The sequence below is a fragment of the Lolium perenne genome, chromosome 5, assembly GCF_019359855.2.
Source record: "Lolium perenne isolate Kyuss_39 chromosome 5, Kyuss_2.0, whole genome shotgun sequence".
NCBI lineage: Eukaryota > Viridiplantae > Streptophyta > Magnoliopsida > Poales > Poaceae > Lolium > Lolium perenne.
Genome location: NC_067248.2, coordinates 176,280,577 through 176,304,371, shown reverse-complemented (window position 1 = coordinate 176,304,371; position 23,795 = coordinate 176,280,577). Strand labels below are relative to the sequence as shown.

At 43.4% G+C, this 23,795-nt stretch overlaps 2 protein-coding genes and 1 long non-coding RNA gene across 5 annotated transcripts; 1 reads left to right on the top strand and 2 right to left on the bottom strand.

Moving 5' to 3' along the window:
- Positions 1-341: 341 nt before the first annotated feature.
- On the bottom strand, positions 342-737 carry LOC139831061 (uncharacterized). The gene is made up of 2 exons (XR_011745301.1): positions 605-737; positions 342-411 (listed from the first exon to the last, which is right to left on the bottom strand). It is a non-coding gene; the product is annotated as an uncharacterized lncRNA (long non-coding RNA).
- Positions 605-3,633, top strand: LOC127346184 (cytochrome B5-like protein). 3 transcript variants are annotated; one of them, XM_051372746.1, is made up of 6 exons: positions 605-737; positions 1,344-1,473; positions 1,556-1,593; positions 2,070-2,147; positions 2,244-2,335; positions 3,213-3,633. In XM_051372746.1, the coding sequence occupies exons 2-6, from the start codon at positions 1,392-1,394 to the stop codon at positions 3,277-3,279; spliced, it is 357 nt and encodes a 118-aa protein (XP_051228706.1). In that variant the 5' UTR covers positions 605-737; positions 1,344-1,391; the 3' UTR covers positions 3,280-3,633. The 3 variants fall into 3 exon arrangements, with proteins under 3 accessions (XP_051228706.1, XP_051228699.1, XP_051228713.1); XM_051372739.1 differs by having other exon boundaries at positions 1,339-1,473; XM_051372753.1 differs by lacking the exon at positions 3,213-3,633 and adding an exon at positions 2,862-3,156 and having other exon boundaries at positions 1,339-1,473.
- Positions 3,634-3,839: 206 nt separating this feature from the next.
- Positions 3,840-12,408, bottom strand: LOC127346176 (uncharacterized). Its single transcript, XM_051372728.2, has 6 exons — positions 11,909-12,408; positions 11,660-11,788; positions 10,778-11,330; positions 5,311-5,660; positions 5,062-5,190; positions 3,840-4,656 (listed from the first exon to the last, which is right to left on the bottom strand). The coding sequence occupies exons 1-6, from the start codon at positions 12,220-12,222 to the stop codon at positions 4,122-4,124; spliced, it is 2,010 nt and encodes a 669-aa protein (XP_051228688.2). The 5' UTR covers positions 12,223-12,408; the 3' UTR covers positions 3,840-4,121.
- Positions 12,409-23,795: the final 11,387 nt, after the last annotated feature.

The window sequence follows — 23,795 nt, the reverse complement described above, 5'->3', positions numbered from 1 at the left end:
TTTAAATTTGTACGTTTTACGAATTTGAGAAAAAAGGAAAAGGAAAAAATGACACAAAACAGGAAAAAGAAACAGAAAACGGAAAGTGAAAGAATAAACAGAAAACGGAAAAAGAAGGAAAAGGCCGAAATGGGCCGGGCCCTATACCCGACCAGGGGTGTGCGGCATGCCGTACACACCGACCTGGTTGATGTATAGGATTTGCCTTATTTTCTACTCTAAACCGTTGCAAAAAAGGCCCAAGGCCACATGCCAATTCTTAAAAAAAAAAAAGCCACATCGCAACGACGGAAAAAGTTCGAGGTCCAGAGATGTCTACCGGCGAACTGCTGATTTGTACTTGCTGCATCACCAATCTGGATCCTGCGATCCTGTCATGAGATTGTCGCATGTGCAAGGCCAGTGAATACACTCCACTATTTTTTTTTTTTTGAGAAACACAGTACAAACGCAGGCGCTCACATACACGCGCATACACTCACTCCTATGAACGCACACATGCACACCCTACCCCTATGAGCACCTCCGGAAGACTGAGCCGACGGATTGGATCTTGAAATTGACGAAGTCACCACAGGCGCCTCGCTGTCGACGGGAACGTCGCCTCCACTATTGAAACCATTTTCCACGAATTTTGTTGCCTCTGTCTACTAGTTATATCCGCATTCTGCAACTACTAGAGTGCTAGTTGTCCGGCGGCCATTGCTTCGCTCGATTTCTCCTACGCAGTTCTCCAGGTACGCTTCTGTAACCTTCCACACCCGCCCGCAGTTCGTTCTTCGCGCAATTCACCGCTAGCTTTCTCCCTCGTCCAACTTTTCTGATGTATTTCGAGCTTTTAGCGAGGGGAAAGGGGAAATTTGGCGCACAGTGATTTGGTCAGATTTCGTTAAGATCCGCCTATTTGGGATGGAACCAGTTGGGAAGCTTCGATTTTGAGTACTAATTGATTTGCTGCCGAAAGCGCTCGGCTTGGGAAGACTGATTCTGACCGTCTGCGGTAGGGCACGCGATCTGGGTAGATCCTGACATGGACAACGATGCCATCTTTGAGCTCCTCTGTAAAGCACTCTGTCATGGCACCTTGATTAGACCTAAATAAATACACGCCGTCAGAAAAATGAGACCTAAGACAGTCTAGACCGCAGCTAGTAGTATTACTCTCTTTCAGTCAGTACTGAAAAACCTAGACCTGTAGGACGCAGCCAAGTAACCATGTCTCGCTTTAAATTTACCTTTCAGAGGTTGATGATTCAGTCCCTTGTATTGTTACTCCCTATCAGTTAAATCAGTGGTACCATTTGCTGCAATCTCTGCTGACTGCAACTGATTTTCCAGTGCAGAGCATTACTCTCAGTTAATACATTGTTCAGTGCTTCCTGAGGTGCCCAATGGAAATTATCATCCTCATCTCACTTGTTGTGCTTCTTGTACTGGGAGCACTCTTTGTTATTCCAAGATCCATCAGCAAAGGTAAAAAAAGGTGCATGGCTTGTAAGCCTAAGAGAAGTCGAATCAAATTTGTTGGCACTGAATAATATGTTGCACATTGCAGGTAAAGGAAAGGAAGCACATTCAGGAGGAACTGGAACGGTAAAGATCATCCTTTATATTAGAGCAGTCTGGCTTTCTGTAGTACATCCATGTCTACTTTAAGGAGCAACTTTTTCTTGAACACTTCCATGATGCCTTAGATCGTTTGGTTCATTTGTTAATCTAAGAACAAGATTATTCTAGGTTAATCCAAAAAGCACCCCATTTCATTTGCTAATGAAACCACATTATTCGCAAAAAAGTTAAGAGGTCTTGGGAGCAATAAGTAAAGGCTTGTGGTAGAAATACAGGTACAAGTACAACCGATGAACTCTGGTACAAAAACAATGCTGTAGCATGGCATTTCAGAGTCTGGAGGTGCTTTGTAGTTGCATTAACATGCTATTATGTCTTGAACAGATGCTTTTGTTCTTTAGAGGGTTCTTTCTGTTAGTTAACCTATGGACATGATTGTTCTAGGTTAATCCAAAATGCACGGATTCTCATTATCTGTTTACTTGCTATTTCAAATTCAGGCATCTAGGAGCTATTCAAAGAAAGATGTATCAACTCACAACACAAGGAAGGATTGTTGGATCATAATCAAGGACAAGGTTGGAACAAAGCAATCTACATGTTCACCGACTGCAATCATCTTGCATTATCGTCTAGTTTGAAATTGGAGAATTTATATACTCATCATTCCACAGGTTTATGATGTAACTTCATATGTGGAGGAGCATCCAGGTGGTGATGCCATTCTAAACAATGCTGGTGCTGATTCGACAGAGGGATTTTTCGGGTTTGTAACATCTCATAAACTGTTTTTACATCTGTTCTGCCAGCATTGGTCTTAAATCATGACTCATGATCATGTTATCTGACAGCATTAATTTACTGCACCTTTTGAGGTTAAACTTATTGAAGATCTTTTAGTAGTTTAGTGATATTTTGTCTGTTAGTAATTTCGTCAGTGACAGGGTTAGACTTATGGATCATTACACGTTTATACTATACCCCATTTGAAATTTAATGGTTATTGACTTATTGCACTTCAGATCACTTAAGAAGCCCAACTTAGTAGATGTCTATCAAGGATATTTCTAATTTCTAAATTGCAACAACATGAAAAGGCAATTAGGTTCTGGTTGTTCCTATCCATGATTTCATGTTGCTCTCATAATTCAAAATTATTGTGCAATGATTTTGTTATGTTTGGGTAGTTGTCACGTACTGTTGTTCACTTGTTCAAACTGAAAGTTAATCCCCCAGAAATCATTCTTGGTCCATATCCATGATCAGAGAATATTTGGATGTTATCCGAACAGGACATGAGATATTTAGCATCATTGTCAACTAAAACAGGAAGATCCAGATGATGGATGCTTCAACGGGGAAAATTAAGTTAAAGCATTAAACAACAACACCGATGTGGATTTTTCTTAGCCTGATGGGGATGTTTCTTATTCATTACTTTTGTCAGGAAAGCTATGTCTATTTTTCTGTTAGTATTTCTAGTCCACTATCTTCTTTCAAGAACGCGCAGAGCTTGCACGTCACTGTGTTAAGAGAGAAGATATGTTATAGAACTGTATAAGCACGAAAGACGCACTTTCACAACCTTTGTACCCTTCAGTTTTTTGGCCTTACATTAATATATTACCTCGACGCGCTTTTAGGCCGCAACATGGCACAAGAGTCTTCGATATCATTGAGGATTTTTGCATCGGCGAATTGAAAGACTGATGATAAAGAGGGGAGGTTGTAAAAGCTCCAAATGTGAACCCATGCTTCTTCCACAGTTTCCTGAATACGACGACAAGGAATGAAAACTTGTTCTAATTGTGATGAGGACTGCTCCCAGGCCCAGCTGTGTGGTTCTGATTTCATCTTTGACCTTGTTGCTTATTGTAGGACCAGTTGTTTGGACTATTTATGTGTCCGAAATGATTTCCTAGCTTTATCTTTTCAAGAAGATATGTTTTCTTAGATTTATGGAACTTTCTCAGACCAGACAAGGAACTGGGCCAACTTTCATGCTGATTCCTGTCATGACAATGAAAGTTTCACTCGTTTGAAAGATAACCTTTGCCCAGTCAAGTTCCCCCTTAGTCTTGTCTGAGTTGCCTTATAATTTCACACGGTTGGGCTTAAGGGGACACGTCTAAACTTCAGCTGGATCACAGTCCATGAATTAATCTTAGTGGAGACCACAAATAGCAGGTGATATTTCGATATTTGGTCAGGTTTATCTGCGAGATTGTGCAAGACAAAAGAGTACAATACATCTGATTCGCAGGAGACAGTGGATTGTAAAGGATCTTATTTTCCTTGACATAAAAATCTATAATACAATGCAACACATTCATCTTACACCAGATAAGATAAGAAAAAACAAAAGAAACATGACGAAGGAGGAGGCACTAATTATATCTCCTAAATCTTACACCTGCACTGAGGAAGAATTCGATTGTTCTTCCCTCCTCTGTCACTGGACTGACGCCAGAGTTCAGAGGGTGGTCACCTGAAGCTGCCTCTCTAATCTGTACTATTTTTTTTTCGTTTTCCTTTTTCATTCTCTCTTCTTCTCAACAATCTGATGCGAAGAAGCAAGAAATGTCGAAATCCAGATCGATTCCATCTAGCGAGAAGGGGGTATCCTCCATGGCAGGCGGTGGCATGCTCGTGGCTGCCATGAACGCAGACACCATCGTGTCAAGCTCACACTGCACCCTCATGGAGAGGTGGTTCGAGCCCGAGGTCGCCGGCGACGGTTCAAGGGACGTGGGCGTCGACACGCCCTGCCAGAAACAGTTTTCGGGCGTCGACGGCGTCAGGCCGCTCACCGCCGGCGAGGAGAAGCTGAAGGGCGTGGTGGCGCTCCAGCCCTGCTGAGCCCGCGGCGTGAACCCCTCGGTCTCCACCTTCAGGCTCTGCAGAAGGCTTAGCGCGATCTCCGGCTGCGACTTGGCCGTCGCCACCGGCACCGCCGTGGCCTTGTGAACGCAGGTGTGGTCGCCGTTGTAGATCACGTCGTAGAGCGTCGGATCCTCGTCGGCGCGCTGCACCTGCTTCGTCGCCGCGCATCCCTGAGTTTTTTGGTGCGTGCAACGGTAGTATGCCCTGCAATGATGCATAGTTCAAGTCAGGCACGGCAAGAAATCAATCATATCTCCAGTTCTGAACTCTGAAAAAAATTCCACTTTCAGATTTTTTTTAGATTGTGTGATGCCAAAAAGAATTTAGCCCAGAAAGCTCAACTATCCAATAGGAACGATTCCTTTTGGAACATATACAATCAGTGACACTCTCTAGCCTGTTCCTCTCTGACAAGTGGATGGTATAACAGCGGAAAGGCCGCAACTTCCACAGAAGGAAAAGAACAACTAGAGAGTCCAAATCTAAAAGAGAGAGATCTCCATGATCTCACAGAAAGCAAAGCAGACGATTTCGTTGCCACTTCCGAAAACATGTGCGGATTAGGCTCTGGAAAAAGATAAACTTTTGCAGAAATGTGCGCAAACAAACCTCGGATGCTGGGCTCCAAGGATGTCCTTCTGGCCGTACTTCCTCCAGCTGAAGCCATCGTCCTCTGGGGCATCCGCTCCCCCTCCTGCCGAGCTCACCCGAATCTGGCGCTTCCCTTTGTCCATCTTCCTGCAAATCCAAGAACAAACAACCGCTTAATAATCTATGGAAAAAGGTCCAAAATCAGACTGATTTGTTCATATGATTCATCAGAACTTCAAACAATTTATGCAGCAAGTATCCACTCACCTCTTCTTGTTGGTCTTGAAAGGCATGTCGGAGACGCCACTGAGGGGACTGGGCGTCGCGGAAAGCGGCGGCGAGTCGAGGCCGGCGCCGGCGCCGGTGGCGGAGCGCTTCCGGCCGTCGAAGTCGAAGTGCCCGGACTTGATCATGCTGATGGACTTCTCGGTGACGGTGAAGATCTGCGCGGCCAGGTCCTTGCACAGGTCCGGGGAGCCTCCCAGATGAACGTCGAGCTGCTTCACCAGCTCCTTGATGTGGCTCAGCTCGGTCACCACAAGGCGGCTCCCTCCTCCATTGCCATTCATCACGTTCTCCATCTCTCCTGCTCTGAAATTTTGCTGCTTCAGGGCAAGCTAGGAAAGGATTGTAATTGCGATCGGAAGGCAAGATGGTGCGTGGAGAGAAGAAATGGAGATGTGATCGGAGCTGAGGTGAGGTGAGATGGTGATGAGTGGAGAGAAAGGAGGAGCTCGTATATAATGGGGGCGGAACCGCGTCTCACTGGGTTAAGGTGAGCAGAAACAACAAAGATACTGACCGGTGAGCTTAGCAGAGAGTGATATAATTGGCCAATACCATGCCGAATCGGGATGGAATAGTGGATGCCCACACACACGGCTACCAGCAAACTGCCCGGAAGCTTCAGCTTGGACAGTGATTTTTAGACTGAACCATGGCAGCAAAAATGTTAAATAAAAAAAGAATTTTTTGTTGCATTCTGATCCATGAGAACCTTTCGTAAAGAGGCACTTTCGATCAAAGAAAGGAAACCACACCCTAATTTATATGTATTTCTTTGGACCAAAATACCAAAGACGCATTTAATTTGGATTAAAGGGCTAAATTCTTGTCTAGATTTTCGAAACAAGACAACACGCCTTGTTTTTTCAAGGATACGTCATGGAGAGACGTATCTGTTTCATAGAAGAAGGGCCAGAAAGGCCAAAGTACAACACACTTCTGGCACAGCCGCCAGAAAGCGCACCCCACGCTACCTTAGAGAGGCAGCTGCACACACCCACTACAGGACTACTCGCGACATCTCCACTTTCCCACGTCTACAAGACTACCCCTAAACAGACCTGCCAGGCTGTAGTCACCCGGAACACGCCTTGTGAAAAGCCTTGACTTTACCCTAGCTGTGTCAAATCAGGTGTTTAGTGTCGTTTTAAGTTCCAGCTGGTAGAGCAGGAACTGAAAATCATATTTACTTTAGCATGTTGCGACTCTTAATCTTTGGTGCGCTTGCTATGGTTTGAATCCACCTCAAAACACACTCTTTCATACTTTCGGAGAACTTCCTGCAGTAAAAGAGACAAAAAAAAAAGCGAGGCTCACCTCACCGAATATTGCCCCTTTCATAATTCACTATTTGCAAATCATAGTTACATGAGTGTACGCATATGCCCTTTGCCACTCCTAACTAAAGTAAATCGTGATAGATACCAGCTCAAGGCATGTGACGTTGTGTTGTCTTGTTCAGACGGGGGAATAATGTTCATGCAATGCATGTTCGAACCATCGCTCTCCTGCGTGTTTTTGGTGGTGCGTTGTGGGCGTTCCTCGCTGCAGCGTGTACCCTTTTAGGTTGTGATTTTGATCTTGAGACGGAACCCATGCTTTTTTAGCTCAGTTCCACATTGAAAGTAATGGCGCCACTTGTTGGGTATAAAAACCAATGCACTTTTTTTTCATCTATGTTTCTGTTTGTCTCTTTTACACCTGCTATTGTTTTCTCTGATTGCTATACATATGTTCAGAATTCGAAACCAGCAGATGATAGCGAATCATAACTAACTTTTGAAAAGGAATATCAAGAGTCTTACTATAGCTATTATGCATGTATGAGTACTTGTTTTGGTACCAAATATTCTTGAAGACCCTCCATTGGACTGATCAATGTTTGGTACCAAATCTTGTGTCACTGGCTTGCCATATAAATGTATGCTATCACTGAGCAGCCAGTGATAATTGTTGTGAAGTGTATATGTGGATTGCCTAGCCCTTTCCAACAGTTCGGACTTTTGGTTCAAGTGGCTAGTGCATGAAGCTTAACATGGTATCAGAGCCCCAGGTCTTGCCTCCCTCTTTAGCCACCGCTGTTTCGGTGTGCTCTTCTTCTTTCACGTGTTGACTTTCTCTTCTCCCGTCACACGCGAGTGGGGGTGTTGTGAAGTGTATATGTGGATTGCCTAGCCCTTTCCATCAGTTCAGACTTTTGGTTCAAGTGGCTAGTGCATGAAGCTTAACAATAATCAGGCTTAAATGTGATGAATCAATCACCCTAATAAGGAGTTGAACAGAGGCCATTACCCATTAACCCATTCGCATGCCCTCCCAACACTGCAAGAATCTTTAGGCCAAACAGAGAGGAATTGAGAGAGAGGAAGATGGGGATATTTTAAGCTGAGTTGCCCATGATGCTGACCCATTCAATCTTGCCCCTTTGCATCCTTCAACAGGAACTGCGCATTAGCAGAAGCTGCTCCTACAATCATCTATCGGCCCAATGCATGATATTTTATACAGTTCGAAAGTAGTTTAAAGTAGTACGTCCTACCGGAACAACAGGTCGATACTATAATCCCGATATTGTCGTTTAGCCACGCAGAGATAACATACACTGTCCGTCTGTATTGATTTTTGTTCTAAGGCTCTAGGTTTATATAATCTTATATCCCTGCTGATACGGTAGTCTTCAACTATATGGAGCGCTAGTGAGCGATCCGTGCGTTCAAGCATTTCTTCCGTCGTTGTTCCAGTCCCATCGGTTGAGATATTTCAAGTCCTGAACTAATTAATCTGCACTATTCTTTCTTCAGTAAAATATACTCTGGTTGAAATGCTCCGTCCGTTATATTCTTGAATAGAGCATAGGCTACTGCGGTAGTACGATAATTCCAACAGAATAGAGATTAGCACTGTCACTAACATCTAATAACATCAGTTCTTCATAGCCTGTACCTAATTCCGTTCATGATTCTGTCAAAGCTATCTTCAGATCTTCAACTGACCGGAGAAAGTTCAGTTTTGTTGTGACATGGCATACTACAATCATTTGTCAGATGCCGCGCGCGCTTAACTTGTGCTCATAGGAAAAAGAAAGGCTTATCGTCTTTGGTAAGAAAGAAAGCGCCCGCTTCTAGAGGGATTAAAAATTGGTGGTGGTTTGGAATTTGTTGTTTATGGGCGAAGCAACGTGGAAGCTGACCAGATGGGAGGAATCTTCAAGCCCTTCTACGCGTTAGCGTCACGGTGACATCAGAGCTCGGTGGGCCCGTGACGTCAAGCCCATAGCCTTATCGTTTTTGGTAGTTTTGTAGTACTCCCTCTTATCAGATAAAGTATATCACTGTCTGAATATTGGGCCGAAGATGAATTTTATTGATGTTAAAGTTCATGGTAGTTTTGGATGTTGCTTGCCATAACCGTGGAGATGGCTTGTTAGATGACATCACACCAGGTTTACATATGTTTCAGATAAGCGTTCGATGCTTGTACTGGTAGCATGAGAGCCTATGTTGCAACGATGTGGTAGGTGATAGAGTGAATATCTCACACAACTTAGAAGAACCTAATGTCATAGTAGTACTATAATCCTTGACACATGATAGATCAACCCCTGGCTAGCTAGCTTACATGCTACACTCTTTTTGAGAGGAAAGAACACACAAAGCTGTAGAAGATCATGAAGGCCTACCAGGAGGAAGAAACAGGGATGATCTGGGGGCGCGGCTCTCCTCTTCCTCGCCGCGGTCTTCGGGCGGCCGGTGATGGGGGAGGCGGAGCAAACCCGGAATCTGGCGGCGCGATCCTCTCCTTTTGTCCTAGCCTCGGCATCGCCGGGCCAGCAGTGATAGAGACGGATCTCGCACTGCTCCTCCTCAAGGTTTAGGACCACGGCACCAAGGGCGGCGGCCCTGGATGGCGGAGACGTCGTCAACCTGGTGGCAGGTGGCGGGCGTCTGGTGCCACTAACCGTGGCACCGCGGTGGTGGTCTTCTCTCTCGCCGGAGGAGATCGACTAGTTGTGTGGCTAGCCGTGGCGGATCTCGCGATCCGTCGCCTAGCCCCCGATGGCGAGGCGCAGCTGCCGGTGAAAGCCGGCCGGACTTCAGTCATGGCGGATGATGGCGGCGTGTTTCGTCGTTACCTTGTTGAAGGCATTGTCTCTGCAGCCTGCGTATCTTCGCCTGGGCTGCTCCGGGGGAAATCCTAGACCCGGATCTCCCGGATCGGACGATGGCGGCGCGCAACGCCGTTCTCCCTGTTGGGGGCATCGTTTTGGAGTAGACAATGGATGGCGGTGGTGCTGACGTGGAGCGGTGTGCTTTCGCTATGTCGGCGTCGTCGAGTCGCCGCGGCATGGTGCAGTGGTGTCTCGGGATGGATGCAGTGTGATGGACTCACGCAGGATGGTGGAGTCGTCTGGCGCCGTGGCGGCATCGATGGCAGGCCTGGCATGGTCGATGCGATGATCTCTCTTGAAGATGGAGTCGAGGAAGACGGCGGTAGCAACTTCTATGGCGTAGGCGTTGGCGTATGTTGGGAGTCTGCTTGACTGGATGTGCTTCTCATCTGCTATTGGGCGGCCAGGGAAGGCATTTGATTTTTGGTTGATGTGTGTTGGTGAATTGTCACCCCTTCATCCCTCTGTAGGTTTAGTGAGGTGGCTTCGAGTTTGATCTTTTGTATTGCTCTTGTAAGGTGTTGTGAATAATCTAATAAAAAGCCGTGTGCATTCCTTGGATGCAGAAGCTGGGGCGATATTTTCCCCATTTCGAAAAAAAGGAACCACATGTGCCACACATAACCCTATGTTTGGACTATTTATGTGCCGGGAGTGTTGTCCTAGATTTATTTCTTCAACAAGATATATATTTTTAGATTGACAACGAAACTGTGCCAACTTCCATACTGATTCCTAACATGACAATGAAAGTTCCACTCTGTACGGTTTGAAAGAAAGCATTTGCTCAGTCAAGTTTACCCCTGGTCTTGTTTCATGAGTTGCCTTCGAATTTCACACGGTTGGGCATAAGGGGACACGCCTAAACTTTCATCTGGATCACAGTCCATGAATTTAATCTTGGTGGATACCACACATAGCAGGTCATATTTTGATATTGGGTCAGGTTTATCTGCGAGATTGTGCAAGACAAGAGCATAAGACTTCTGGTTCCAGAGAGATGGTGGGCTGTAAACATGAATCACAGGATCTTATTTTTCCCAACAAATTCAATAATACAATGCAACACCCTGGTGGCTAAAAGATAAAAAAAAGGAGCAGGACGAACGAAGGAGGATCGCTAATTTTATCTCCTAAATCTTACACCTGCACAGAGGAAGAACTCGAGTGTTCTTCCCTCCCCTGTCTCTGAACAAACGCCAGAGTTCAGAGGGTTCTAACCAGAAGCTGCGTTCTAATCTCTACTAAAAAATATCCGTCTTCCTTTTTCGGTCTCTCCTATTCGCAACAATCTGATGCCAAGAAGCTACAAACGTCGAAATCGAGATCGAATTCGTCCAGCGAGAAGGTGGTATCCTCCATGGCGGGCATGGTGGGCAGCGGCATGCTCGTGGCTGTCATGAGCGCGGACACCATCGTGTCAAACTCGCACTGCGCTCTCATGGAGAGGTGATTCGAGCCCGAGGTCGCCGGCGAGGGCTCGAGGGACGTGGGCGCTGACACGCCCTGCCAGAAGCTGTTTTCCGGCGTCGACGGCGTCAGGCAGCTCACCGCTGGCGAGGAGAAACTAAAGGGCGTGGTGGCGCCCCAGCCCTGCTGAGCCCGCGGCGTGAGCCCCTCGGTCTCCACCTTCAGGCTCGAGCTCAGGCTCTGCAGAAGGCTACTCTTGTCCTCCGGCTGCGCCTTGGCCGTCGCCGCCGCCGTGGCCTTGTGAACGCAGGTGTGATCGCCATTGTAGATCACGTCGTAGAGCGTCGGATCCTCGTCGACGCGCTGCACCTGCTTCGTCGCCGCGCATCCCTGGGTTTTTTGGTGCGTGCAACGGTAGTATGCCCTGCAATGTTGTACGATCGAGGTCAGGCACGGCAAAGAAACAACGGCATGTGCAATTATGAACAGTGGAAGTTTTCCCATTTTCAGAAAATTTTATGATTCTTATGTCACAAAAGAATTTAGCGCAAAGTAGCATGAACTATCCAATAGGAACAGTTCCTTTTGGAACATATCCAATCAGAAGCAACAGATATCAAATCCAAAAGAGAGAGATCTCCATCATCTCACGGAGAGCAAAGAAAAGCAGATGATTACGTTGCTACTTCCAAAAACATGTGCGGATAGGCTCTGGTAAAAGATAAACTTTTGCAGAAATGTGCGAAAACAAACCTTGGATACTGGGCTCCAAGGATGTCCTTCTGGCCGTACTTCCTCCAGCTGAAGCCGTCGTCCTCTGGGGCATCCGCTCCTCCGCCCGCCGAGCTCACTCGAACCTGACGCGTCCCTTTGTTCATCTTCCTGCAAATCCAAGAACAAATAACCACTTAATAATCTATGGAAAAAGATTCAACATCAGATTGATTCGTGAATCATGAGGTCACCACAAGCTTAAGCAGTATGTTCAGAAAGTATGCTCACCTCTTCTTGTTCGTCTTAAAAGGCATGTCGGAGACGCCGCTGAGGGGGCTGGGCGTGGCCGAGAGCGACGGCGAGTCGAGGCCGGCGCCGGCGCCGACGGCGGAGCGCTTCCGGCCATCGAAGTCAAAGTGCCCGGACCTGATCATGCTGATGGACTTCTCGGTGACGGTGAAGATCTGCGCGGCCAGGTCCTTGCACATGTCGGGGGAGCCTCCCAGGTGCACCTCGAGCTGCTTCACCAGCTCCTTGATGTGGCTCAGCTCGGTCACCACCAGGCGGCTGCCTCCTCCATTGCCTTTCACCATCTTCTCCATCTCTCGTGCTCTGAAATTTTGCTGCTTGGAGATTCCTCTCTGATTTCTCAGGGCAGGAGAGGAAGGGTTGGAATGGCGATCGGAGGGCTGCGTGGAGAGGCAAAAATGGAGATGCTATCGGAGCTGAGGTGAGATGGTGATGAGTGGGGAGGGAGAGAAGGGAGAACGAGGTCGTATATAATGGGGAACGGAACCGCGTCTCACTGGGTTAAGGTGAGCAGGAACAACTACATACTGACCGGTGGTGAGCTTGGTAGTGAGTGATTTGATTGGCCAATACCATGCCCAATCGGGTTGGACCAAATGGAGTACTAGCAAATGGCTGATTCAGCTTGGAGCCTTGGACAGTGATTTTTAAGTCTGGACTAACTTCAGCATGGAAGAAAAATAAATTGTTAAATTGTGAAAGGTATTTGCATAGATTTTTTTTTTTGTTAAATTTTTGTCCATGAGATGTTTCCTTGAGAGGCACTTCGGATCAAAAAGAAGGTGACGACCAAATTTTCTACTCTTTGGACACTCCTAAATGGCAAGGGCCAAATTCTTGTCTAGATTTTTTTAAATAAATGACGATTTATTAGAAGATTTAAGTATTACAGGCGGCCTCTGGATAACTAGGATGTACATAGCCGCACATCAGCCCAACTGCTAGAAAGATGTAAAAGGGGAATTGCATATCATTATTGAGGGAATTACAAAACGCCTATGGTGGTGGTCCTATCTGGAGATTATGCAGCTAAGTATACCTCGGTGTGGCCTCCAACCGTGTATAGACCCATGCAAACAAATCGAAATTCTCCTTCCACTGAAGAGATGACCCCGAACGAAGCGTACTGATGCACCGGTAAATAACCTGTATAAGAGAAGCACTTTTATCATTGAAGATATAATAATTTCTACATAGCCAAAGCGACCAACTAAACCTATGATCAATGTCGTGCAGCAAATTTCTAAAAATGTTGGCTACCCTACGTGGAGGATACAAGTCTGAAGCTAGTTGGATGAATATACAGATCTAGCATGGCATCGGAAAAAGTTAGTTGATTGTCTCGCGATAACATAAAAAAAATTATATACTATAGTGCCAATTCCTTTTAGCCAAGTTATCTTTGGTGAGAATCACACATCGACGAAGACCTAACTTTTTTGGTCATTAGAGGTATCTTCATCTTCTAGATCTTGTTATTACTATCAACCAACATCGTTGGTTGGATCAAAGCTTTGTACATGAAATCAATAGAAAAATTACCACTCTCATGCATATTCCATCAAAATTCATTCTTCCATCGCATTAATTGGATATTGTCCAAGCGTTGAACTAGAGCATTCCAAGATGCTAGCCTAGGACCGATTAGATCTGTCTTAAACGTCATATTCGGCGGAGAAGACTCCATAACCATATGATAGTATCTCTTTTACGACGAATAATATTTTGCAAAGCAGAATATTGTGCTCGGGTCGTATGACGAAAAAACACACTCCACTTAGCGAGTTAGTGCTTTTTCTTCACTATCACATTATCGAAAAAATCTAAATCGGGAACAATCCAATTTATTTAAGACTCTTTCTGAAAGTTGGAAGAACGATATCATATACAGTATCATATTAAGGCAGGACCCTCCCTCCTTTGGTTCCTCAAGCTCTGCTAGGTGGCCGGCCCGTCGTTGAGTCCCCCCTTGAGTTGCAGTCTTGGGGCGGTGGAGGTTTGTTGGCATGGACATGGTTGTGTTCGCTCCGGTGCAACAGAAGACAAGTGTGGTGACCCTGCATACCACTGCATGTTGTAGTATGCCAATCGTTGATATAACATTCACGAAGTATCAATCCGCAAATATTACATCCCCCAGAGTAGTACAATAGAACATAGCAGGTCCATAACTCATTCATTTATTATTACAAGACATATATACATATCATCTCGGAGTTCCTCTTGGGTCCTAAGAGGAATACTCCTGGGTTCGAGGTGAACCCGACTCAACTTACAATATAGAAGTCTTAGTAAGTTATACATTTATTCTCATCGAGCAGTTAAGTACTAAGTGTTTGTACTGCTCGGCTACTACTCCGATCAAATAAGTCTACGCTTGTTCTCCTCCGGAACCTTCCCGGGTTCCGTAGACGATGAGGTAATCCACTCCTTCTACACCTCCGGAGAGGTCTGGTTCTTTATAGCAGATGTCTTTTGCTTCTTCTTGGTTGTCGTTGTCCTCCTCAAGTCGATTCAGACAATTTAAGCAGGGGATTTAAGAGTGGTATGAGTACGAGCGTACTCAACAAGTTCATTATAGAAAAGAGATGTTTAATGCACTAGCTACGATATCAGACCAGAAAGTCTAATACCAATGCAGGTTTTGATAATCATTTCTTCAAGAGGTTGCTCTTATATAGAAGAACTATGTCCGTCAACCTTCACCGGTTTACTAGAACTTCATGGAGTTCGTTTCCGGCAGCGTTCGCAGTTCCAAATCCCGGAACAGGGAGTGACAGGTCACGATTCATTACACTCTGCAGAGGTGTGTTGCTTTACCCATAAGAGATCTTAACCTTGGTGCCAACCGGGCAGCTTTCCCGTCCACACTTCCTTTGGTGTGAGGCCCGGTATGAGGTCTAGCCAATCATACTCCTCCGCTACCTCGAACACCCACCCTTTGTTGCAATTCCGACCTTGGGTTCTCGCCGGCCAGCGTATCCATAGGATACCATCCGACCTCAACTATTACCAGGTCGCAACCATGGTCCTTCGCCGGTCGTTGCAACCCATCATAGACCGCATTACCGTGGGGAATTAGAATGGGATCCCAACCCTCCGGTTGTTCTCGCAAGATACAACTGCTACGGTAAGCGCATCCGTTGATGAACGAGAGGTGGAAGCACAATTGACTACTCCGTCCCACTCAAGATCTTATGGTTAACACGGGTATTACGGCACAAGAATCACTGGATGACATTTGTTGTTTAATCCTAGATGGATATAAACCCGGCCATTGCAATGGAACCTCCACCATGTCAACACATTCCATGGTTCCATTGCCAACCACATAGTCATATTCATAGTTATGAAAGTATTACTTTTGCTTTTCATGCAGGAGTGATAAGTATAGTACTTTGCAAGTAATTTGATAAAAATACTCGAATGACATGAGCAAGCGATGAACTTGCCTGAAGACTGCAAAGTGTTGCAGTTCGAAGGTGTGGATTGACCCTTGTCCTCTGTTGCTGAAAAATTAGCATCATTGTCCGATAAGGGCAATGGCTAAAGAAGCAATTATGCATGATTCAGCTTTTAGGGTTTGTTTCCCCCCTTTCCGATGTCTTATCATTTCATGTGAGAGGCAATTACTAAGAATGATTTAGAGATACTCTATTTAGAGTAAAATACTACCTTGTAATGTTGTCAAGGTGTTTTTAAAGTCCAAAAGAATTTATGGACTTATTTTATCATCAAAAATAGGGTGGGTTATTTTTAATGAATAAAATATTCATCAAATTATGACTTAATCTCTTTTGTCTCCAAAAATTCCCTTTCATATTTTATTATGATAGAGAATTTTGCATTGAGTGGTTTTCATATTTTATTTATTTTTTAGAGCTTTATTCAATTTATAACAAATCTGAAAAGTTTCAATTTAATGGGCAATTTTTGGAAAGACATAATTGCCCCTGGGCCCACCTGTCAGTGGAGCCCAGTGGGTTGGGTTAGACCCGCACGGTCCAACCGACCGGCGCGGTCGATCCCCACTCCTCTCCCTCTGCGCTTCGACGAACCCTAACTTTCCCCCGAGCTCTGGCGACTCGCATCGCCATCGCCGAATTTCTCCGGCCATCTTTGCCGACGAGATCAAGTGCGCTCGCTTCGCCTTTCGACGGTGCACCAGATCCTCCGCGTCGATCTGGCCCTCGTCGCCTCCTCCGCTCGCCCCCAACACGCCTGCACGCATGGCCGCACGGATCCGCGGCGATTCGCCGTGCGCTGGCGATCCAAACACGGTGATGCGGCCATGTGCTCCCGCCGTGGTGGTGCTGGAGCACTTGTGCTTGGCGACGCCAGGCTTGGCCGTGGCTTGGCGCTGCCGTAGTCGAGCCGTGCCGCCGTGCCGCCATGGGCACGCCGTGGTGCTCCTGTTCCAGGTATGTTCGCCTCCCTTTCTCTCTTACCTGTTCTACCTCTTCTTCTTCCTCTGGATGCTCTGGCATCCATCTCCTTGGCGTGCTGGCCTTGCCAGTACACCAGCACTTGCTCCTCCGCTGCTGTGTTGTGTTCATGCCCAGCCTATGCTCTTGCTATGGCTGCTGCTGGTGTGTGATTAGCCCTGCCTTGCTACTGCCATAGTTGCTGCTGCTGTACCGCCATGCTCATTTTTGCTATGTTGTTCTACTGCTGCTGCTATATCTATGCTCACATATGTGTTACTACTGCTGCTTTGTGAAGGAGATATGCCCTAGAGGCAATAATAAAGTGATTATTATTTATATCTTTATGTTTATGATAAATGTTTATATATCATGCTATAATTGTATTAACCGAAACATTAATACATGTGTGATATGTAGACAACAAAGAAGTCCCTAGTATGCCTCTTAAACTAGCTTGTTGATTAATGGATGATTAGTTTCATAATCATGAACATTGGATGTTATTAATAACAAGGTTATATCATTATATGAATGATGTAATGGACACACCCAATTAAGCGTAGCATAAGATCTCGTCATTAAGTTATTTGCTATAAGCTTTCGATACATAGTTACTTAGTCCTTATGACCATGAGATCATGTAAATCACTTATACCAGAAAGGTACTTTGATTACATCAAACGCCACTGCGTAAGTGGGTGGTTATAAAGGTGGGATTAAGTATCCGGAAAGTATGAGTTGAGGCATATGGATCAACAGTGGGATTTGTCCATCCCGATGACGGATAGATATACTCTGGGCCCTCTCGGTGGAATGTCGTCTAATGTCTTGCAAGCATATGAATAAGTTCATAAGAGACCACATACCACGGTACGAGTAAAGAGTACTTGTCAGGAGACGAGGTTGAACAAGGTATAAGAGTGATACCGAAGATCAAACCTCGGACAAGTAAAATATCGTGTGACAAAGGGAATTGGTATCGTATGTGAATGGTTCATTCGATCACTAAAGTCATCGTTGAATATGTGGGAGCCATTATGGATCTCCAGATCCCGCTATTGGTTATTGGTCGGAGTGAGTACTCAACCATGTCCGCATAGTTCACGAACCGTAGGGTGACACACTTAAAGTTGGATGTTGAAATGGTAGAACTTGAATATGGAATGGAGTTCGAATATTTGTTCGGAGTCCCGGATGAGATCCCGGACATCACGAGGAGTTCCGGAATGGTCCGGAGAATAAGATTCATATATAGGAAGTCATATTCCAAATTTGGAAATGATCCGGTGCATTTATGGCAGGTTCTAGAAGGTTCTAGAAAAGTCCGGAAGAAATCACCATGGAAAGTAGAGTCCCGGAGGGACTCCACCTTGCATGACCAGCCAACCCTAAAGGGAGGAGTCCAAGAGGGACTCCCTAGGGTGGCCGGCCAACCCACCTCAAGGAAAGGTGGGAGTCCCACCTTGGGTAGGACTCCCTCCTTGAGTAGGTTTCCCACATATGGGAGGTTTTAGTGTTGGGGTCTTATTCGAAGACTTGGACTAGAACTCTTGGTGCTTCCACCTATATAATGAGGAGGAGAGGGAGGGGGGCAGCCACTCTTTGGCTCAGCCTTGGCCGCACCCCTTAGAGGGCGGCGCCCAACCCCTTTCTCTCCCCAAACCCTAGCGGTCTCTCTCCTCCACCACATCCCGCACGCTTAAGCGAAGCTCCGCCGGATTTCTCCACCACCACCGACACCACGCCGTCGTGCTGTCGGATTCAAGAGGAGCTACTACTTCCGCTGCCCGCTGGAACGGGGAGGTGGACGTCGTCTTCATCAACAACCGAACGTGTGACCGAGTACGGAGGTGCTGCCCGTTCGTGGCGCCGGAAGCGATCGTGATCAAGATCTTCTACGCGCTTTTGCAAGCGGCAAGTGAACGTCTACCGCAGCAACAAGAGCCTCATCTTATAGGCTTTGGAATCTCTTCAAGGGTGAGACTCGATACCCTCTCGTTGCTACCGTCTTCTAGATTGCATCTTGGCTTGGATTGCGTGTTCGCGGTAGGAATTTTTTTGTTTTCTATGCAACGTTATCATACAGTGGTATCAGAGCCGTGTCTATGCATAGATGGTTGCACGAGTAGAACACAATGGTTTTGTGGGCGTTGATGCTCTTGTTATCTTTAGTTTGAGTACTTTGCATCTTTGTGGCATAGTGGGATGAAGCGGCTCGGATTAACTTTACATGACCGCGTTCATGAGACTTGTTCCTCGTTCGACATGCAACTTGTATTGCATAAGAGGCTTTGCGGGTGTCTGTCTCTCCTACTATAGTGAAGATTCAATTTACTCTTCTATTGACAACACTAGTATCACCGCTGTGGTTCATGTTCGTAGGTAGATTAGATCTTACTCGAAAACCCTAAACCACGTAAAATATGCAAACCAAATTAGAGACGTCTAACTTGTTTTTGCAGGGTTTGGTGATGTGATATGGCCATAATGTGATGATGAATATGTATGAGATGATCATTATTGTATTGTGGCAACCGGCAGGAGCCTTATGGTTGTCTTTAATTTTCATGTTGAGTAGTATTTCAAAGTAGTTGTAATAGTTGCTACATGAGGTGAACAACCATGAAGCCGGCGCCATGAACCTTGACGCTACGCCGACGATGATGGAGATCATGCCCGTTGATGATGGAGATCATGTCCATGCTTTAGAGATGAAGATCGAAGGCGCAAAGACAAAAGGGCCATATCATATCACATATGAACTGCATGTGATGTTAATCCTTTTATGCATCTTATTTTGCTTAGAACGCGACGGTAGCATTATAAGATGATCCCTCACATTAATATCAAGATAATAAAGTGTTCTCCCCTCGTATGCACCGTTGTAACAGTTAATCGATTCAAAGCATCTCGTGATGATCGGATGTCATAGATTCAATGATTCACATACAACGGGTGTAAGCCATGTTGCACACGCGGAATACTTGGGTTTGCTTGACGAGCCTAGCATGTACAGACATGGCCTCGGGACAACGGAAACCGAAAGGTTGAACACGAGTCATATGGATGATATGATCAACATGTTGATGTTCACCATTGAAGCTACATCATCTCACGTGATGATCGGTTTTGGTGTAGTGAATTTGGATCGTGTACCACTTAACAACTATGAGGGATGTTGTATTAAGTGGGAGTTCATTAGTAATTAGATTAAAACATGAACTAATTATCATAAACATAGTTTGAGTAGTATTTTGAATTAATTTTGTAGTATTGGCATCCGTTTACTACTATGCGCTAGTCTTGTAATTGAGATAGAAATACGTTAAAATCGACAAGATACTTTACGGTTTGGTACCGTATTGTTAAAGAATCAAGAATTAATTAAGTCCTATTGCAAACTTTTAGTAAACCTCACATTGTTGATTCAAAGAGTTATGGTTTCAATTAGTACCTAAAATTATCTTGTCTCCGTAAAACTTGAAGTTCAAATTTGTTTGAAAAGTAAGGAGCTGAAAATTTAGTTTTCAGAAATAATCAAGGTATGAGATATATGTGATATCTAAGACCTTATTGCAAGATGATAGAATATAATTTGGTGAGACTACATAAACTCATAAGTTTTATGGGAATGTATGAAGGTTGAAGACGCATGACGTCACAATCCTCCAACTATTGGGGCACTAATGATATTCGCATATCCATGAAGTTATCATCCTTAGTATGCACCGTTGCTAAGACTGAAATGGTTTGAAGCATCACGTGATGATCGGGTGTTATAGATTCTACGTGTGCTTACAACGGGTGCAAGCGATTTGCACATGCGAATACTAAGGTTAAACTTTATGAGCCTAGCATGTACAGACATGGTCTCAGAAAGTTGTCATGAATTGATGGATAAAATTATGAGTGAAATTGTTTATCATATTACAAAGTTACTAATAGTGGAATCTAGAACACTTGTCATATGATGATCAACTTCAAAATAAGAACCTCAAGGTTATTGGTATTAGACCAACAAACCTAGAAGTTATTGATGTTGAAGTGTTTTTCTGAATAATGAGGAAAGCTAAAAGAGAAACTGCAAAAGATATTTTAGCAAAAAGAAAAGAAAAGACTAGAAGGTCTAGCTCAGGTGTATATAAATGATATACATGTTATGGTTATATTCCTAGTTAGGTCACACAATGAAATTCTTGGGTATTAGTACCATATTAGTTGGTATGAAGTGTCATACAAAACAACGCAATACAAGAATACAATGGTCTAAGTGACTGACAAGGAATATGATAGGAATGCACGTCAGAAACAAAAATAAAGTGTTATTATGTTCGTCGTTGGCATTCTATCTAGCCCTTAGAATTTATAATAAAGAGCTTAATAAATTGTTATTTTGCTCTGGTCAATTAAAAACAATGAGTTGTTCAAATTATGACATTACTCCATGTACGATGGATAAGTTATTATAAATCTTAATGGTGAAACACACATACATAACACTGACGCTAAAATGCCATAGGGCAAATGATTTGAATTCCACTTATTTGTGGAACCGCCATTTAGGTCATGTTTGAAAGGAACGCATGAAGGAACTCCATGCAAATGGATTTTTGGAGTCATTTGATTTTTGAATCATTTGGCGCCTGCAAATCTTTTCTAAAGAGAATGATTAAAATACCGTTCATAGGCCAAGAGTTGAACGGGCAACAAACTTAGTGAAAAATACATGATGATGTATGTGGTTCACTAGGCATAGTTGTGTGCGGGAGATTCTTCTACTTCATGAAAACTTCAAACAATGAATTGAGTATATATATGTGGATATATTCGATAAGGAAGAAGTTTGAAACATTTGAATAGATTCAAATAAATTCAGCATGAAGTGGAAATCATCGTAATAGAAAAGTCAAATATCTATGATTGGATCATGGTGGAAATATTTGAATTACGAGTTTTAGCGAACATCTAAGAGAGTTATGAAGTTGTTCTACAACTCACGTTTCTTGGAGTATCATAGTGATGATGAAGTATCCAAAAGACGTATCCAAACCTTGTTGGATCAATGATGAGATAAAATATTGATGCCATTATATTTTGTGGATTATGCTTTAGTGACTACCGCTTTTACACTTAATAGAGCATCATCATGATCCGTTGAAATGACACCATACGAGTTATGGTATGGGTATGAATCCTAATAGTCTTTTCTTAAAATTTTGGTATGCATAGCATAAGTAAATAAGTTTACAACCAAAATCGGATGAATGTCTTTGTTGGTTATCCCAGAGAATTGATTGGGAATTCTTCCCACTATGTAGACAAAGACAAAAGTGTTTGTCAATGTTTCTTATTTCCAAGAAATTGTTTCTAGCGAAGTATTTGAGTGGGAGGACAATAGAACTTGATAAGGTTTATGAACCTGAGCATAATGATCAGAGTAGCACAACATCGGAATTGGTTTCGGAAGTGGCCACGACGATCATGGCTCACATGACTACAAAGTGTTTTAGCCATGGAGATCGAAGTACATATTGGACCTTGTAGGTATGGTTTACTTTGTGATCAAATAAATGATTTGTGGACAAAGGATTGATTTTGAACAATGATAAACCAACTACAAACAAAGAAGTTATGATGGGCCACGACTCGTTAAAATGGCCATACGCCATGAAATCCATAATAGATGAATACTTTTTGAAAGTAAATGGATCTATAGACTTGGATGAAATATCCTTAAAGAAGCTCGACTTGTCGAAAAATTGTTTACGACAAAGTTCAAAGAGTTGATTACGATAAGATTAGATCTTCCGTAGCAATGCTTATAGTCTATGTGGATTATTCTAGTAATCACTACATATTTCTTTTATGAGATATGCTAGTAGGATGGCAAAATACACTACTTAATGTAAGTATGTATACAAGATACAACCAATTGTTTTGCTAGTCCGTAGAATACTAGATAGGTATACGAACTTCAATTGGATGAAGTGAGTATTACGGAGATGGAATCTTCACCGGATGAAATAGTCAAAGAGTTTTTGATTTCATCGTAAATGATGAAGAGGCTTGCATTTGCAAGAAATTAAGTGGGAGCGCTGAGACATATTTATAATACTTTATGTAGATGACATATAGTTGGTTATAAATAATGTAATTATATACTTGATTAAAATGTTTCATTGAAAATTAACTTCAATGAAAGGATATGGACTAAAACATATTTAGTGTCAAGATCTATGAAGATAGATTGAAACACATAATAAGTTTAAGTCAAAGTACATAGAATGGATATTGAAATAGTTCAATATAGAAATATTAAGAAAATGTTCTTGTCATGTGAAGGTTTAACAAGACTTGAGTGTATCTGACACTCGATGAGTAAAAACACATGAGTGATTTTAGATCACGAATAATATGTACAAAATCAGATATCTTGTGCTCTAAAATGTTATGAGCATATACCGGAATGATTCATAAGATGATCATGGGACGGCAGTAAGAATATCCTTGAGTACTTTAGAAGAACTAAGGATATATATATATTTTTGTATGAAGAAATGACAAACAAATCGCTGTAAGGTGTTACACCGATATTGGTTTTGTCACATATAAAATATAATTTCAATCTCAAATTAGACTAAGTGTTGTTTAAAAGGTAGCACAATGAGCTAGAAGTTGTCTATGCTAGATTTAGAAGAGTTCTAAATATTGTGACGGAATCTACAAAAGAAGGCAGAGTATGTCATTGTTTTGACAATGACAAAGGATGTTAAGTCAAGAGGTTCTTTGAGAACTTGGTGTATTTCCGGCAGTCGTAACTTTGAAGCTATATTGTGTGTGACAATATTAGTGACATATTTCAGACCGCGGAATTAAGGTTCCACCAGAAGACCAAACATATTTAATGCCGACTCATTTGGAAATGAGTGATCCGTTGAGACGCAAATGAATTACAAAATACATACGGTTCTGAGCATGTCAGATCCGTTGACTAAAACCTCTCCTGTGAGCAAAACATGATAAAGCACCAGAAGGCTAAGGTGTTATATCTTTACAAATGTAAACTAGATTATTGACTCTAGTGCAAGTGGGAGACTGAAGGAGATATGCCCTAGAGGCAATAATAAAGTGATTATTATTTATATCTTTATGTTTATGATAAATGTTTATATATCATGCTATAATTGTATTAACCGAAACATTAATACATGTGTGATATGTAGACAACAAAGAAGTCCCTAGTATGCCTCTTAAACTAGCTTGTTGATTAAAGGATGATTAGTTTCATAATCATGAACATTGGATGTTATTAATAACAAGGTTATATCATTATATGAATGATGTAATGGACACACCCAATTAAGCGTAGCATAAGATCTCGTCATTAAGTTATTTGCTATAAGCTTTCGATACATAGTTACTTAGTCCTTATGACCATG

Coding starts and splice junctions, on each gene's coding strand:
- LOC127346184 (XM_051372746.1), top strand. CDS start 1,392: ATGGAAATTATCATCCTCATCTCACTTGTTGTGCTTCTTGTACTGGGA. Junction 1,474..1,555: donor TCCAAGATCCATCAGCAAAG/GTAAAAAAAGGT, acceptor TGCACATTGCAG/GTAAAGGAAAGGAAGCACAT. Junction 2,336..3,212: donor TCGACAGAGGGATTTTTCGG/GTTTGTAACATC, acceptor ACGCGCTTTTAG/GCCGCAACATGGCACAAGAG.
- LOC127346176 (XM_051372728.2), bottom strand. CDS start 12,222: ATGGAGAAGATGGTGAAAGGCAATGGAGGAGGCAGCCGCCTGGTGGTG. Junction 5,661..10,777: donor TGGCATCAGATTGTTGCGAA/TAGGAGAGACCG, acceptor ATCCTTTCCTAG/CTTGCCCTGAAGCAGCAAAA. Junction 5,191..5,310: donor TTCAAGACCAACAAGAAGAG/GTGAGTGGATAC, acceptor TTGGATTTGCAG/GAAGATGGACAAAGGGAAGC.